This window comes from Poecilia formosa, unplaced genomic scaffold (genome assembly GCF_000485575.1).
Source record: "Poecilia formosa unplaced genomic scaffold, Poecilia_formosa-5.1.2 Scaffold664, whole genome shotgun sequence".
Lineage (NCBI taxonomy): Eukaryota > Metazoa > Chordata > Actinopteri > Cyprinodontiformes > Poeciliidae > Poecilia > Poecilia formosa.
The window spans coordinates 94,397-111,659 of NW_006800603.1; the positions used below are offsets into that span (position 1 = coordinate 94,397).

The 17,263-nt window shown below is 40.9% G+C and overlaps 1 protein-coding gene across 1 annotated transcript; it reads right to left on the reverse strand.

Moving 5' to 3' along the window:
- Positions 1-399: 399 nt before the first annotated feature.
- Positions 400-17,048, reverse strand: LOC103130715 (complement component C6-like). The gene is made up of 24 exons (XM_007542192.2): positions 16,220-17,048; positions 15,965-16,137; positions 15,060-15,190; positions 13,794-13,935; positions 13,654-13,724; positions 12,851-12,937; positions 9,407-9,514; positions 8,831-8,990; positions 8,510-8,666; positions 8,249-8,393; positions 8,039-8,180; positions 7,267-7,405; positions 6,939-7,133; positions 6,587-6,830; positions 6,144-6,266; positions 5,890-6,056; positions 4,445-4,670; positions 3,712-3,880; positions 3,508-3,619; positions 2,496-2,628; positions 1,979-2,173; positions 1,766-1,853; positions 854-1,098; positions 400-771 (listed from the first exon to the last, which is right to left on the reverse strand). The coding sequence occupies exons 1-24, from the start codon at positions 16,349-16,351 to the stop codon at positions 590-592; spliced, it is 3,666 nt and encodes a 1,221-aa protein (XP_007542254.2). The 5' UTR covers positions 16,352-17,048; the 3' UTR covers positions 400-589.
- Between the last annotated feature and the right edge of the window lie 215 nt (positions 17,049-17,263).

The following is a 17,263-nucleotide window of genomic DNA, read 5'->3' on the forward strand; positions in this document are numbered from 1 at the left end:
TCCTCTCCTGTGGGGGCACTACTCAATGAAACAACGAAGGACACACTGAGTGCAACTTCCTTCTTCACAAAATATGAACAAAAATGAAATGCCGTCAGATTTTAGCGGTTTGGCTTTGGTAAAAAACCAGGAACCATTTCTCCAGCTAGCGCTAGGCTATCGCATTTGTTTTGTTTGTATTTACCCAGAATCCCCTGCTCTGTAGTCCACTTCCTGCTTTTGGAGCGGTCACTGGTCTGCTTGGCGTTCACATTAGGGCTTTGAACTCTAACTGAACCCAGACCTCTGTTTGTAGGCAAACCAGAGTTTGATTAGCATTCACACCTGCCCAAAGGAACCAGAGTTTCTGGAAACTGGTGTGAATCCACTTCGTCAACAAAACAAATGTCTACATTTTTTAAATATAAAATTTTATTGCAATACAAAGTAAAATAGAGCTTTAAATGCCAGGATAACTACCTTCATCCATCCATTGAATATACCCACAAACATTGACACTCAGGACAACCAGCCATACTAAACTAGCTTCAAAAACCTTTCATTCATTTTTAATCATCATCTGCAGCTGCAGGCAGGTTTACTTGGACCATCATCTGCTCTGACAAACGCCCTCGTTGAGGATTTCATGCTCCCGGCCGCTGCAGGTGATAGCTGCCAAAGTGCAGAGACTCATGCTTCGGATCATCTGCATCGGCTTCAGCTTCACGCAGAACATCAGGTCCGAGGTTCTGGGGCAGTCAAGAGCAGCTTTGCACTGGCACTTCTTAGAGGCTAGAACCCAAAAGTAAACATTAGACATGATGCTTGATCACTTCCCAGACTTCCCAGTACGTGAGACGCCAGACCGACTCACCTGAGCAGGTCTCCCAGTCGTAGCAGCTGTCCAGGTCGCACGGCACGTGCAACGAACTCCTGGGCGACATCTTGGCTCTGAACCTGGCCCACTCCAGTTTGGTTGGCTCGACCGAGTCGCACACGCCTTCACCGATGTAGAAGAGTGGGTCGCCGTGGCAACGGCCGGCGTGGAAGGAGCAGAGCGACATCGACACAGCGACATCCAGGTTTGTGTTCAGGACGCAGAGACTCGCCGACTGTGAACTGGAGACGTGCGAACGCTCAGATCAGTGAAGAAACTTATTTACATTCTGTTAGATTCTCCTTCCTAACAAGGTTCTGTCAGTCAACATTTAGCAGGTTTATCCAGTGGTGGACACGCCTACATTAATTTTTACAAATAAATTCTAACTTGGCCATTTTGCTAACTTTCAGTTGAATAAAGTTTGACCTCTGTGTTGACATTTTGGTCATTGATTCTTAAAAACCCTCAAAGTAGTTAGATGTTTAGGACTTTAGTATTGTTGCTAACTTTGGAAACGCTTAGTGCACTTAGCTTCACTTAAGTTCATTTTTCCAGCTAAATTTTTGGCTGTTTTGTAAACTTTCAGTTGAATAAAGTTTGTTTATAGATTTAAGAATTGTTCAAGTAACTAGACGTTTATGTAAATGTGTCAATGACACATGGTGACAACTTAGCGCCTAGCATTTAGCATTAGCTTCTGCTAGATACAATGTTGGAGCGGTGCTTTAGCATTAACAGAACTAACATTTATGATTAGTAATTTAGAGTTAACGTAACTAACTAAAGAGTTAGTTAACTAAAAATGTAACTAAAGTGGTAAAACACATCTTTGACAGAACTACCAATGAGCTGAAGAGGCTTTAAAATGATGAAAATGCAACATGTTAAGATCTAAAATTCACCCACAGACAGCTTTCCCGTTCAACGCAGACACAGCCAGATCTCTGCCGCTTCTGTCCTGGACCGCACTGGCCATCAGGAACAAATGGCTCCTCTGAACAGACAAAAAGGGACATTTAGTTCAGCACTTTCACTAATGGCTTCACAGCTAGCAAACAAAACGACTTTTTTCCAGAAGTTTGTCCAATTTTAAGAGCCTCTTCAATGTTTCTAACCAACCGTCTGTGCAGCGGAGGTCTGCAGGCAGCGGAGGCTCCCAGGTGAGTTTTCTGCTGCACCTGTAGATGCCTCTTGGCATCGGCATCAGGCCCGTCTCATTGCAGTTGAAACCAACCGATTCGCCCACTCTGTACGTCGCTTTGGGCGGATACAGCTCCATGTTCTCTGGGACCTCTGGAGCAACACAAAGCCTCCCTAAAGACAAGAAGGTGGCAGATTTTAGGAACTTCCTGTGGAGAAACACATGAATCTTTCAGTGTAAAAGCATCTCAAAGACTTCAGACCTGACTTGGACTTGTCCCTAAATCACTAGCAATATTTAGACACAGCCACATTTCTCGTTGTATCCAAACTTTTCTACTGGTAATTTATGATCTTTGGAACTTTAGAATAGTTTTTAATTTTATGTTTAAATCATTACGGCTAATAATGTCCGGATTTACCTGTAAACGTTTGGGACTGTCTGGTTTCTCTACATTGACTTTCTCCCAACGATGCGGTAAAAAAACAGACTTACTGATGCATCTTCCTCTTGGTTGACTCCAGGTTCCATCAGGTTGACAGTTAATGAACTGGAAACCTTCCAGTTCGAATCCAGTGAAGCACTGGAACTCCTCATCCTCACCGAAGCTGTAATACTGTTTAGATTTCTACAAGAATGAAGCAAAACAGCTATGAGACCTTAAAATGATCAAATGTACAGCAGCGTATTGGGGAAAACAAACAGAAATAGTGAATTTCTGCCAAAGAACTTTTGAGAATAAGCTCAGAAATTTATAGAAAATACAAAGACATTTCTGAGCTTCAAAAGTGGAAACTGGGTGCTGTGGTGGTGCAGAGGTGGGGCGCAGCCCATGTGCCACACGTCCTCCCTCTCTCATAACCTCCTTCCTGCCAAACTACCTATGAATAAAGGCCACTAGAACCAACAGAACCTTTAAAAGAAAAACATGGAAACTTTGGAAGAAAAAGTCAAATATTTTCAGATTAACCATAGAAAGATTTTTTTTTTTTAAAAAAGAGGAAATTTCTGAGTTTGAAAAGTTGAAGGTTTGCTAGAACAGAAACTTTGATATTAATTAAAAACAACTTTTGAACTTTGAGATTAATCTTTCCAGCAAATATTTGACTGTTCAAACTCAGAAATATCCCTGTTTTTGTTTTTGTTGTTGTTTTTTTGGATTCTTTTTCAAATTAATCTAGAATTTTCCAAGTTTTTTATAACAAATTTTAAACTTTTCAAGGTCAGAAATGTTTTTTGTTTTTTCTAGAAAATTTCTGAGATTGATCTAAAAGTTTCTGATTATTTTTCTAGCAAACTTTGATTTTAAAACTCAGAAATTTCCAATATTGTTCTAGAACATTTATAAGATTAATCTCAAAATTTCTGATTTTTTTGGCTTAAATTTACTCGTCCTTTTATTCTATCCACAATGGCTTTAATATGCCGTTATAAATTGCTATTAGGTTCAAATTAAACGTATTGTTAAATTTAGACATGGTTTTTGTCCAGTTAAGGTGATTTTTACCCGGAGGAAGCTGTGGCTCGGTCTCTGCGGCCTCAAACAGCCCTCCACCCCCGGCGGCAGCTCGTCCCTCCATCCCACAGTGAACTCATCGTCGTTGTCACACGACTCTTTTCTGCACAGGAAACCCAAACAACAAGCAACTGTACAAAAACCAAACATGCTGGTTGAAATAGTTCATTTTACTTGAGTCCGGATGAGTCCTACTTTTCAAACAGGGAGAGGGGACACGGTTCCTCTTGTCTGTTTGGACCGTCGCAGGGCTGGCCGCCTCTGAGGGGAGCAGGGTTGTCGCACTTCCTCGTTCGGTGTCGCCTCATGGAGGCGCTGCAGCTGCTCCAGGGCCCCCAGCAGCTCCAGTAACCGTCCACTACCTCTGTGGAAAACAAACAACCTTCCAGTACAAACAGGACTAAATGTTTGTCCTCCTTTCAAGCTAATAGGCTTGAAAGGAGCCTATTAGCTAATAGGCTAATATTAGCCTATTAGCTTGAAAGGCTAAAGCAGTTCAACATAGAGATTTAAATTGTTACTTTAGTTTTTTTCTTTATTAATTATAATGGTATGAAGTAGTTGGACAGTCAACATGTGACCTGAAGTCAAACAGATACATTTATAGATTTATATGTGGAAAAAACAGTCACTAGTTATGCTAGCTGCTAATCCCCTGGTTAAGCTAGTGGCTAATCAGAGTTCAGTGGAAATATTTGTTACTTTTTATTTATTGTTTTCAACCATATAAATTACATTTCAGTTCAAAACATTGTGAAATGTCTGATTAGTTGTATCATAAAAGTTTTTAGCTAGATTCTTTTTTTGTTTCTGCCACTCTAAGTTATTTACTCGTAGAGAGTGGCACAGTGGCCAGGCAATATAAAAAATATTTTGAATAAGAATAAAAGATGCATTAAACGAGTCTGGTACTCAAAACGTCGGGTACCTGAAGTGTAGTCAGGCGCCCGTATCTCACAGTTGGTGCCGAACGTTCCTGTCTGGCAAACACACTTGCACTCGGTCCCAGAGAGAACCGGCTTGGCGTTGTTGGGACACGGGGCGCACTTGCAGGTATCAAACTCCTCCAGGTATTGGAGCAGAGCCTTCCTCAGATGTCTCCTCTTCGTGACAGCACAGGGAATTCCCCGAACTAGATCTATGATTGGACGCAACTGAACAAACACAAACATGGAGTCTTTAATATCCTTACTGATTACAGAGTGATGTCAGTTTGGTGAACTGGGTGGAAGTTTTTGTGAAAACGTTAAGATAGCAGCTACTTACACCTACTAACCAGCCTTGTTAAAATACCCAAAATAATGAGATGACTAGCTATGAGTGAGTTCATGCAAAGCTAAGCATAACCAAACTGTATCAATGTGGATGTTCGCTCTCCAATGACATCAAGCAACAACAACAAAAAAAAAAATTCTTAAGAGAGGACCAACTGTGGATAAAACCTGGACAAGAAACGTCACAAGAACTTAATTCACAAGCAGAGCGAGTTAGACAAGGAGAGAAATGCTTCCTCAGCATCCTGCCAGCAAGGATGCTAACTGTGGATGGCTGAAAACTGAACTGTATGCCGGTGATTTATGCTGCCTGTAAGCTTAGGTGCTAGTTATGTTTAGGATATCCTTTGTTTAAGCTGCCACGTCCATCAACATGTCCTTTCTTATGAACAAGGCGTTAATCAGTTGAACATCTGGATGACTCTTCCAAAGGTTTATTGTTACTGGAACCACGTGTTGAAATCTAAAGAGTAGAGCACTTGGTCTTACAGGCAAAATATGGTCCCCTGATTGACAATCTTATGACTCAATAATTGGTTCTAGTCATGGCAGCCATCTTGTCACAAGACTATTCAGACAATGACAGCCATTTTGGGGGATCCTTTGTTTAACTTTGTTTTTGTTTACACCTACGCAAATGCCATCCATTGTCTGTAGCAGCTTGTCCTTGTGAGGTTGAGGAAAGGCTGGTACCCATCTCCAGTGGTAATTTGGTCAGAGACGAGATGCACCATGTTCAGATTGCTGGTTACTCAGCTAACATACAGCTAACAACCCGTATGCTGGCAGTCAACCATGCAGACACCCTGCCAAACCTTAGGACAATTTAGAGTAACCAGTTAACCTAACATGCATGTCTTTAGACTGTGGGAGGAAGCTGGAGGACCCAGTGAGAACAGGCGATCTCCATTCAGAAAGACTCTAGGTTGGGATTTGTGAAACCAAACGTAACACCGTCTCAGCCACCAAGGAAACTTTCTCTCTATGTCCCTTTGTAAGAAAACCCTTTGGATCATTCTGGTTATTATCTGCTCTACTACGCCAACCCTTAAGGATCAAAGATGAACAAAATGTTTCTATGTGGATCTCTGGAGTTGACCTGGTAGTCCACCAAAGCAGGGTTGTCAATCACAGACTTGGCCCAGTTCTTGTAGGATGTCTTGTCCGGAGCAGCGCCTTGTCTTTCCCAGGACAGAGCTCCAGCTTCCCGGGCTCCACCACCTTTCACCATGGAGAAGGATTTCTCAGAGGCCTGGATGAACGAGCCTGGACAAGAGAAAAGAGGAGAAAATGAGCAAAGAGACGAACCAAAGCGTAGAAATAAGAGAAACTCTGCTACACTTCAGAAGTAACCTTGGTATTTCTCAGTCATGCGGTTGTTGGTGCATCTGGTTACGCTGCTGGATTCAGAGTAGAGGATTATAGTCCAGGACGTGTCTCGGCTCAGGCAGCCATTGATGGTCTCTTCTGTTTCACCTGCCAGAGATAAAAACTGAGTTTTAATCCACTTAATCATGTTGGTTCAATGGAAAAATGTATCCAACTAGGTTACATAAACTGTATTTGTCTTTTCTTGTTAAAAGATGCAGGATCTTTGGTGACCAATATGAAATCTTAAGCCAAGGCTTTTAAGGAAGCGATCTCATGGTGCTTTTAGGATACAACATCCATCCTAGGTTTTCCTACTTGAGCAGTCATTTTGACCTTATCTGATCATTTCCATGCACAGCGTTGTAGACGTACCTCTGGTTTATACTGTGGTTCTACACTGTTAATGCCAGGGTGTGACGTATAACCTGAGCTCTTTATCTCCTCCCGGCTGTATTGGTAGAGCAGATCATAGAGGCCTCCCAGTTTTCCAGAGCTGTAGTAGTGCGTGCCAAAGCGCTGGAAGATCTCCCTGTAGAGGGCGTAGTTGTAATCGAGTGGCAGAGCGTGAAGGAACTGAAGGAATGGCAGCGAAAGAACAAGATCCTGTGGATCCTTCACTGTAAAGTTCGAAATCGGTAGAAGTTGATGCACTCGGAAAAACTTGGAGTCCTGGAAAATGGTGGGATAGACACTGATTTTAGTACTTTATAAAACATTTAGTAAGACATTTTGTTCTTGTGTTAGCAACGGGTTGTGTAGATCTAACATTTAAATCACCTTTTTCTTTGAAGCCTCAAAGGCTTCCTTACTCGAGGTCAGACTGGAGCTAGAAGAACGGCGCCCATAGAAGAACAAAAACTGAAAGCTGTCTTGATCTCGTGTGTTTTGTTCACTCTGACCTGATTTCTTTATCACAACCGGCTCAGAAACCACCGGCTGCGGGTCGATGCTGAAGTCTTCCAACACACCGACCTAAACATCCACAACACGGTTAGTAAGTCTGACATAATTAAAAAGTGGAGAACATTTCCAGGATGTATCACTGTTTTAAAACTTGGTATCCAGTTAGCAGGAACAGTTTTCAGAGCAGATTATCGATGACTACCTTAATGTCAAAGGTCTTAAAGTTGTGTGGCACTCGATGGTAGAGTAAAGTGCTTTGCGGCCGCCTGATGATGCAGCTTCCTCCCATAAACATGTTGTCCAGCACTGCTCCCCTCGGCTCCTCCGCCAGAAAATCAAAACTACAAATAAACCAGGAACCAGAAGGAGGAAATACTTTGTTAAATATAATTATTTTCATTTCCCACTGCTCTGGACGTATCATCAGTCTTTGGAGGAGAAAAATGCTGCAAAGCAGCACAGAAGACACTTGAAACAATGATATAATATTAGCTATATCACTAACCCGAAAGCACCAATAATAAATATTAGCTCAGCTAATGCTAAAGCGCTATAACAACATCAAATTTAGCAGAAGGTAATGCTAAAGTGCTTTAGAATGTACCAGAAAAGGAAGCTAATGTGCTAAAAGATGTCAGTTAGCTAAAATGCTAAGGTGCTAAACATGCAACTACTTGGAGAACTCTTAACAGTTAGTAACCAAAACTTAAACATAGATGTTGAACTTTATTCAACTGAAAGTTTATAAAACACCCGAGTAAATTAGTGCCTTAGAATTTATCAGAAAAAATGTATATACAAAAAGCTAAGTGCGCTAAACACCTTCAAAGTTAGAAAAAATGCTAAAGCGCTAAATAAAAAAATGTTTTGCAATTAGCGCATTAGTGGAAGTGTGCTCACTACAATGAAAGTACACCTCTACAAACGTCTGTAGGGGCAGTTAGCAGTTTGGGGTAAGAACCAGGCAGTTTTACCCGTTTCCAACCAGATCAGCCCCCGGGGCGGGTCTCCTCTCAGAGGGACAGACCACCGTAGGGGCTCCGCAGCCCCTCTCATCCGAGTTATCTCCACAGTCGTTCTGTTTGTTGCATGTCAGCGTTGAGTTGATGCAGCGCCCTGCAACAGAAAAGGTCGTTTTTAATCATTTCTTACAGCTGAAGTTCAGGAGACTCAGTTTTAGTCACCATTGTCACACTTGAAGTCGCCCCTGCAGCCCACCGCCGGGAGCTGGCAGTCTTTGGAGGGGTGGCAGGGCCTCTCCTCTGTCAGCTCCACGCTGCATTCAGAGCCACCGAACTGGGACGGTCTCACCACAGACCGGGTCCGAAACTGAAGCAGAACACGGCAGAAACCCGAGTCATGGCAGCTGGGTTTAATAAATTATTCACAAATACTGTAGTTTCTAATGTGAACATGAAGTGTTTTGGAGTGACGTTGGTTCCTGCCTGCTTCCTGGCGCAGGGCGAGCAGTCGGACCACCGGCTGAACTCGGACAGGACGCAGTTGATGGGACAGGCCTGCTGGTTGCAACCCCTGGTGTCGTATCTGGAACACATCTGGTGGCAGCTGTTCTTCCAGTAATAATCATCATACTGAACGTTCCTGCAGAGACGGGAACGTCTGTCGGATCTTCTGGGTTTGCAACAATACTTTTAATGTTTTTGGTTCGTTGTTGCACAATTGGCCGTTTCTCAAACATCATTTAGAAAAATAACAACCTTATAACGTGTTTAACTCTAAGAATCTGTTTTTTTTTTCTCTCTCACCTGCTTCTGCTCTGAGTGCCGTAGTTGCAGGTTCTGGTGCAGGCGGACCAGGGGGCCCAGGGGTACCGGTCACAGTGACAGGCCAGGCTGCCGGACATGAAGCCCAGGAGCAGCAGCTGCAGCGGCAGCATCATGCTGCGGGATGGAGACATCGAGCAACCTGAAAATTATTTAAGTTTTTATTTATTTTAAAATAAAGCAATGCGATTCATTTAGTTTCTATAGAGGAGAAATAAGGCCACTGAACAAAAACAACAAAAAAGATTTTTAACTTTATTCACACAATTCTGACTGTCTTTCTGAAAATGTTGACTTTTTTCTCAGAATTCTGATTTTAATCTCAGAATATTTTTTTTTCTTAGATTTTGACTTTTTTTTCTAAGAATTATTAAATTAAAATCAGGTTTTTTCCCCAGTGACTCTGATTCTCTTTTGAGAAATTGTTTTTATTGCATCTGCAGTTTTCATGCAAATTTATTGCATTTTCCTCCTTAATTAAATATCTATACATTTTGCAGCAGGTTTTGTTGAGCAGACTTTAACCACAAAAACTTAAAAGATGAAGCCATAACTCACCAGATGAACTGCTGTCGTCTGCAGGAGGGATTTTAATCAGAAATCTGAATCGGTTGGTAATAAAAGCAGAGCTGCAGCTGATCTGAGGCTGAGCTTCCTGTCTGCGTGGTTATAAACCCACAGCGATTCTCTGGGGATTCTTCTTGTTTATGAACTCACGTTGACCAATCGGTGTCTAAAAACAAATCACAGGTTCTTGATCCCGGTTGTTACGGGAAGCGAAGCAGCTCTGGAGTTTCCAGGCTGCTCGATGCAAACCAGATGTTCAGTTTCACTGCTTATCTTCCAGAGGGGGACGGGGAAAGTTTCTGCTCATTTATGACCTTCTTAAGTTTTCCAAACATTTTCACAATCAGCAGCTTTGCACAATCGACGATTTGTTTTGGTATGAAGAACATCTCAGCCCAGTCTGGATCATTTCAGCAAAACAAAACCATCTGATAGAAGGAAAATAGGCCAGATTTTTATTAAAACTGCTCACAATATGAAGCTAAAATACTGTTTATGTAGAACTCAAACCAATAACAATAAAGATCTAAAAGTTTTATTAATTCCTATTTATTCCCAAACAAATTCCTTATATTCTGGTTTTCTGTAAACAGTATCTGCTCCACATTGTTTTAAAAAACTAGATCGTACAGACAGGTTTTTTTTATCCACATAAAATCACAAACCCATCACTGATTGCTGCTATAATCATGCCAAACCAATAGGGGGCAGCATAGCGCAGAGCTACAACCTGTCAGCCAATCAGATTGCTTCAAAACAACCACCACTTCCTGTTAGGAATCAAACATGGCGTCATGAGCTTCATTTGTAGGTTGAACTCATTTTAAATAACGTATTAGAATATAAAGTTATATTTGCGCTTTATTTTGGACCCTAAATCTTCTTCAGAACCGCTTTTAGACTGACTGCTCTGAGGAAACGTATATATTAGGTTACAACTTAAAGTATTTCTGAATTTAATTTGTTATTTTAGTATTTAGCTAATCCTAATTCCTGATGAATATGATGCATGGAGCTGATAGAAAAAACAACAAAATGATCTTAAAAATGGGATTTTCTTGTATATAAAACTTTATTTTTGTTATAAAATGTCCTAAGCTGTACATTAAGTTCAGCAGTTTCCTCTACTCTGCAGGAGACATCAACACAGAGGCCTAATCTGAGTCACACACATGCCAAAACAAGACGGACTATTTAAAACATCAGCACAGCGTTACAGTGAAACTGAAAACAAAACACAATCGTTTACAGGTTACATTACATTCAGTTGCAAAATGGCCCCAGCTGGATGCAAACAGATTATTTCTGTGTTTTTGGTGTATTTTCATTTTAAAAGTGAGGCTTTGTCAAAGTAATGCAAAAACGGAAATATGAGAAGCATTCTTTATATGGAGCTATATTGGGGCCATAAAGTTGGTTCAACAGGGAAAAAAAGTTGAAACTGTAAGAAAAAGTTTTGAAACTGAAAAATAAATTTTACAATTAAAAAATGTTCAGTTTTTGCAGTTCCAAAATAAATTGGCAGTTTCAAATCTTCTTTCAGTTTCCTTTTTTTCCTTTTTAAAACTGAAAATAAGTTTTAGAACAAAAAAGTTCTAAATTAAATTTCAGATTCAAGGTTCTTTTTCTATTTAAATAATTTTTTTTATTTAAATTTTTTTCAGTTTGAAACTTTTTTTTTGCAGTTCCAATATATATGTTTCTTTTTGGAAAAAAAATAATTTAAAACAGTTTTTGAAAAAAATTTCAAGTGCTTTTTCTTTTAAATGTTTTTGTAAATTTTCAAAAAGAAAAAAAATGGCCCCAATTCATATTTTTGTTTAAGGGAAGACTACTGCAGGAAATAAAATCACCAATTTGAAAATTAAACAGAAGAAGAAAATGTAAGTGCCATAAATGCGGAGCAGTTCTGCACGCTAACCGTCTGTGTCTGATACGGCGTTAACTGGACTCAACAAATATGGCGAGAGCTTTGGGAGAGAATGGCCGCCCAACAGATGATGTCATCAGAGCAGAGCTCCGCCCACTTGGTGAGGAACGTCCCGCCAATAGAAACACTCCCACCATGGCTAAAACCAAACCAGACATTAGAGTGAGATCTGACAATGGAGAAGGAGCGTAGAGATCTTTATATCCTGTGAACACCACAACTACAAACTGCTGTTTTTATCAGGATTTTATGTGACAGACCTGAACAGCAGAGTTCAGACGTTGTGAAGAGGAAGGAAAATGAAAAGTGAAGAAGCACAAACCTACTGAGATATGGAGAGCAGATCAGAGAGGAGGCCGATCTCAGGGTGTTTTCACACCACAGTCCCGTACACTCAGTCCGATTTGGGACCAAAACTGCAACATCTGTTACATTTTCAGATTTCCAGCTGCTGCTGTTCTCTTCCTCACTGCACTAAGTCAAACGATCCAAACTGTTTAAGCAACCTGTTCGCCTCCTCACCTGTGGGGGCGCTGCACTAACAACCACAGAGAAAACCTCTGAAGAAGACACTGAATGCAACTTTTTCATTCATGAAATGGAAACAAAAAATGGATTAGCGCCAGATTTTAGCAGCTGGAGGATTTCTCGAGTCATCTCTCCCGCTAACAGTAGCAAACATATTTGTTTTGGTTGTATTTACCCAGAATGCCCTGCGCTGTAGTCCACTTCCTACTTGTGGATAGATCTCCGGTCTGCTTGCTGTTCACATATGCATTCAAGGAGTTCACTTTAACCAAACCGTGGTTTGCACGCGGACAAGACTTCACTGTTTTGGTCTCACCTCTCCAACCGAACTGGACTTTCTAGTCAAACGGACTGGAGTTTATTAAACTACAAAGCTAACTGTAAAGATGTTATTTTCCTTCCTTTTCACAACTATGAACGCCTGCTGAATCATCCACGGTGGTTTAGGGGGAGCGATGTGAATCCCCCTTCAAGGCACCGTTAGCATCAGATTCTTTTTAACACTTTTATGACATTTTTCATGCATGTTTCAGTTTCTGCACCGACTGGTTCAGGCAGAAAAAAGCAGATTTTCCAAAGTTTATCACCGACAACATCGAAGCGATAAAAATATACTTTAAAAACGGAGATGATTAAGATTCAGAAGCAGCTTTTCTTCTTTTCCTCTCTTCTCTCTGTACATGAACGCGGCGTAACGTGGAGGACTTGCTTTGTCACGTCACACAGACCAGAAGACGAATGAGACTTGGACACGATGTGGAGCCATGGGAGAAGCACAGTGAGGCAGCTGCATAGCCTGGACATTTACAGGGTCAGAAACCGAACAAATCTGACGTCTCAAAGACCCGCTTCCCAATAAAACACCAAGCTTAAACATTCTGGAGCTCTTGAGGAAACCCAAGATTACAATTGTAGTTTGAAGAGATGAAGTGAGATGTGAGTGGGAGCTGGAGTAAAGGTTGCTGTCGATCCTCAGCCCGACACCATGCAGCAGAGTCCGGGGAAGCGCCTCTTCCTCTGCCGGACCAGCGGCTGGGGAGTCAGGTTCAACAAGCTGCTGTCGTCTGGAACGGGTCAGAACATCCAGAGGTCACATGACGAGCGCAACGCTTTAGCTGATGGCTAAATGTTTCAGATCGACAAACCGGTTTCAGAGTTAGGGTTCAGTTTTGTTTTACCAGCCTCGGGTCTGATTTACTGTCAGATCTGCAGAATCAGAAAATCAGCTAAACTGAATCTGTCTGACAGGATGAAGTAGGCAGAAGGCAGAGATGGGCACTGCTAGCTAAAAGGGTAGCTGCGCTAACCCTACAGCACTAACCATAAACAGTAGTTTCACTAAAGCTAAAGCGCTACAACAACATGGCGGGAGCTAATAAATATGGTATTTAGTAGAAGCTAATGCCAAAGCACTACATTAGCATAGTATTTGGTGAAAGCTAATGCTAAAGCACTGCACCAACATAGTATTTATCAGAAGCTAACCCTAAAGCTCTCCACTAACCTGGTATTTAATGGCTGCTACTGCTAACCTGCCGTACCAACCTGGTATTTAGCAGAAGCTAATGCTTGTCAAGTCAAGAGTGCTATAGCCAGTTAGCTTAGGAGTTTTATTTTTGGGACCTTTACATCTTTCAAAGAACAGAAACATTTCCACCATCAAAATGTCCGCCTCATCAAGATCAGTGAGTCCAGAAACATTTTTAAATAATACATGAAACGTTCATGATGGCTTGTCATTCCAAGCAGAGCTTTTCAGTGACTCTACAGCTGGACGTACCTTGATTTTTCAGCGGCAGCGGCATCGTCTCCCTGAGTTTGCTGAGTAAGTTTCTCATCTCTTTCATGTCTCTGCCAGTAGAAACGCATTGGGATGAGTCACGTGGTAAAACAGAAAACAGAAGAAGAACAGAGCAGCACCTCTCTATGTTGTCGATATCCGTCCCCACCAGCCACGTCTCCTGAGGGTAATCGATGGGAGACGACGACCGGTCCTCCAGGATGGGAACGTCCGAGCTCTCGTCCATCCGGAAGTCGACTCTGGGCTCCGAGTCGGTTCCTGCTGGGAGGAAAACCCACAAATAAAGCAACAACACAGACCTGCTGTCTGCCTCCAGGAGGATCAGAGTTTCACTTAAAGCTTCACTTTTATTTAGAAAAACATGAAGAAAAAGTATCTTAATAATTTAATCAACTCTCTGCTGCCATCTGGTGGTCAGAGAGGCAACAATCCTATGATCTCAAACATGTTTGATAAAATCAAACAGCAGCAGATCTGCAGCGTGGAGGGCGAACGTTCTCTTCACCACCGAATCGCTCACAGCGTGTGGTTTAATTATCAAAATATGTTAAACAAAATGCATTTTAGTGGCTAATATTTAGTTTAAATCCATGAAATAAGAGCTGTAGTTAGCTATTAGCAGTAGTGGGACACTTCGCTAAGGCGCTAATAGCAGAGCTAATTTTTCATTTAGCGCATTAGCAGTTTTGATAATTTTGAAAACGTTTAGCGCAGTTAGCTTCTCATAAATTCATCTCATATCCTGTTTAGGAGATTAACTGTTGAACAGAGTTGGGTAACTGGTTACATTTACTTAGTAACTTTTAAAAAATATAAACTTTTAGGAGTATTTTTACTTCTACTTAAGTAATTTCATTATGAACTATTTCTACTCTTGAGTAAAATTTCTGGATTTTCTACCCACTGAATGAAAAACATGTTTTAACCAAAAATCCAGCAGTTTTTGTTAAAGCTTAAGAAGTCTTTTAGTTTTTGTTGAATTTTTGTCATTCTGGTCTTTAAAATACCTAAATTTTCACATAACTTTATATTTTAGTCCATCTGATGATGTAAATTCTAAATATTAAATGATCAATAATTTGATCATTTACTCAGGACTTGAGGAGAATTTTTACCAAATAAGTTTTTAGTTTGAACTTTAGTAAAAATATTTTGAAGTAGTTCTACTCTAACTGGAATATAATGTTTGGGTAATTTACACACATTGATGATGTAAAACATCAACTTTAGCATTAGTTAGCACTTTAGCGTTAGCAGAACTGATGTTTATAATTACTGCTGTAGGGTTGGAGCAGCTAGCTTTTCAGCTAGCGGTGTCTCTGGTTATGAGAAAACGTCTAAACTTCAAAATAAGTCATAAAAGTGTTTCTGTTTTAGTGCTGTACCTTTCCTGTGCAGCTGCAGAACCCCCAGCAGGCACATGGACTTGAGCATCTCGGTTATGAACATCTCCAGGCAGCACTGCAGCTGGATGAAGAGCCGGCAGATTTCAGGATGGATCTGTCCGTCCTCCGGCCTGCAGGAGACAAGATGGATGAGGATGTTCACAGACGGAGCTCCAGATTTAGACTCACTAATGCATCAGGAGGAAAAGTGATCATAAAAACCCAGTAAACTGTGGAACTGAAACTGTTACACACTTCATCAATTTGTGGCATAATTTGCTAAAAGAATATAATGTTTGTTTTCTTTTATGAGTTTTCTGAAATTCAATAATGTGTTTTAGAAAATACACATAAAGTATTCTGCTGCTTTGTTTTTAATAAGGCTTTATGGATAAAGTTATTCTACCTTCACTGTTGACAGGAAATTTAATATTTATTTTTGTGCAAGTTTCATCTTGTTTGTATTCTGTGTTTTCTCTCTTCATTTTGACTTGTGTATGGAATAGTAAAAAAGACAAATAACTTTCATTCTGATTATTTTGTATTTTTATTTTAAAAAATGATAAACTGCTTTTTTTCTTTGTTGCTATAGATGTTTTATTCTGGATATTTAAAATGCCTTCCTTTTTTATTTTTACAAAATTTAAGTTTCTTGGTCTTTGAGACTGTGAACTTCCAATAATACAAATAATATCTCACCTCTATTTGTAATCTTGAAGTAATACATTACAACAATATCAATATCAAAACAACAATATCATAATTTATCGCAATAATTCCTGGAACAATTTATCGTCCAGGAAAATGTTACTGTAACAATAATAAATCAGAATTTAATTTTTTTTTGTTTTCACTTTAACCAAAGCGGTAACATGCTGCTCCATGTTCCTGCGGTTTGTGTTTACCCTGATCCAGAGATGATGGCCAGGTCCTGGTGCGCGGCCCGGGCCATGGAGCATCCTTTGGACCGGGTTTGGTGCATCTGAGCCCGCAGAGACGGACAGTCCACCGAGATCTCCCCGACAGAAATGACCTGCTCCCGGTACAGAGCCACCAGCGTGTTGAACTCCTGCACCGTCTGGAAACCGACACCAGTAAAGGAGGATAAATCACGAACAGAGCGGAGCGGGTTTCATTTATTTTAATGTCTTTCTACCCACCATCCTGCTGTCGTCCACCGCCGCCTCCGTGCTCTCCCGCCGCTCCGGATCCGCCTGCGCCCCCTTGCTGATGGGGAAGATGCTCCCTGCGGATCTTGGGCGCTTTTTCCGCCCGTACGGTGCGGAACACATGCATGCACCCCCTCCGCCGGAGCCCACCCAGAGAGAGGCACCCCAAAATAAAAATATCCAAAAAGATCCAACAAAATGAGTCAGCTCAGGCGGATGACAGCCCGGCTCGGAGGGCCTCCCTTCCCCGGCTGTAAGCGCTGTTTCCCCGGGGAAACAGGAGCTGGTGTCCGGCCGATGGGAGCCCCAGCAGCCGCTTCTGCATCCCAGCCGAGATGGAGTCACCTTCAGCCGCCTGTGAAGGCCGACAGGAGGGGGAGGCTGTGCGGCTTCCGCCTCTGCCTCACGTGTGAAGGAGCCAACAGCAAAACAAGTCGTCACCTCGGAAAGAGATTAACCGTTTAACGACGTGAGCATGAACGGATGAAAACACTCACACACACACTAACAGGGACTAAATGTAAAAAACATCAAAATGTTTTAGTTTAAATGGATGAGAATGATAGTTTCAGCTCTTTATGGGGCGCAGTTTGAAAAGTAAGAGCAATAATGTGAGGAATAAAAATTAGTTTGTTTTTCAAAGTCAGTTTGACCAAGTTATTCATTCATTCATCACAGTTTAAAACTATACATCTAATGAGCAAGATAAATATTTAGTTATCAAGTTTGATGCTTAAATACTAAGTTTGAGGTTAAATATTTAGCTAGCCAAGCATTTAGTTACAATGCTAATAATATATTGAAACTAAATATTTAGTTTGAAGCTAAATTTTGTAAGTTAAATATTTAGTCTAAAAAATATTAGCAGGTTAAATATTTAGTTAAATAAATCTATTCAGGTTTTTAGTTAGAAAGCAAATTAAGTTTTAAGCCAAATATTTTGTTAGCAAATTAAATATTTAGTCTTCCAACTAAATTTAGTTAGACTTGGTTTGGTACTTTAACAAACCCTTTGAACAACCTGTTCCCCTCCTG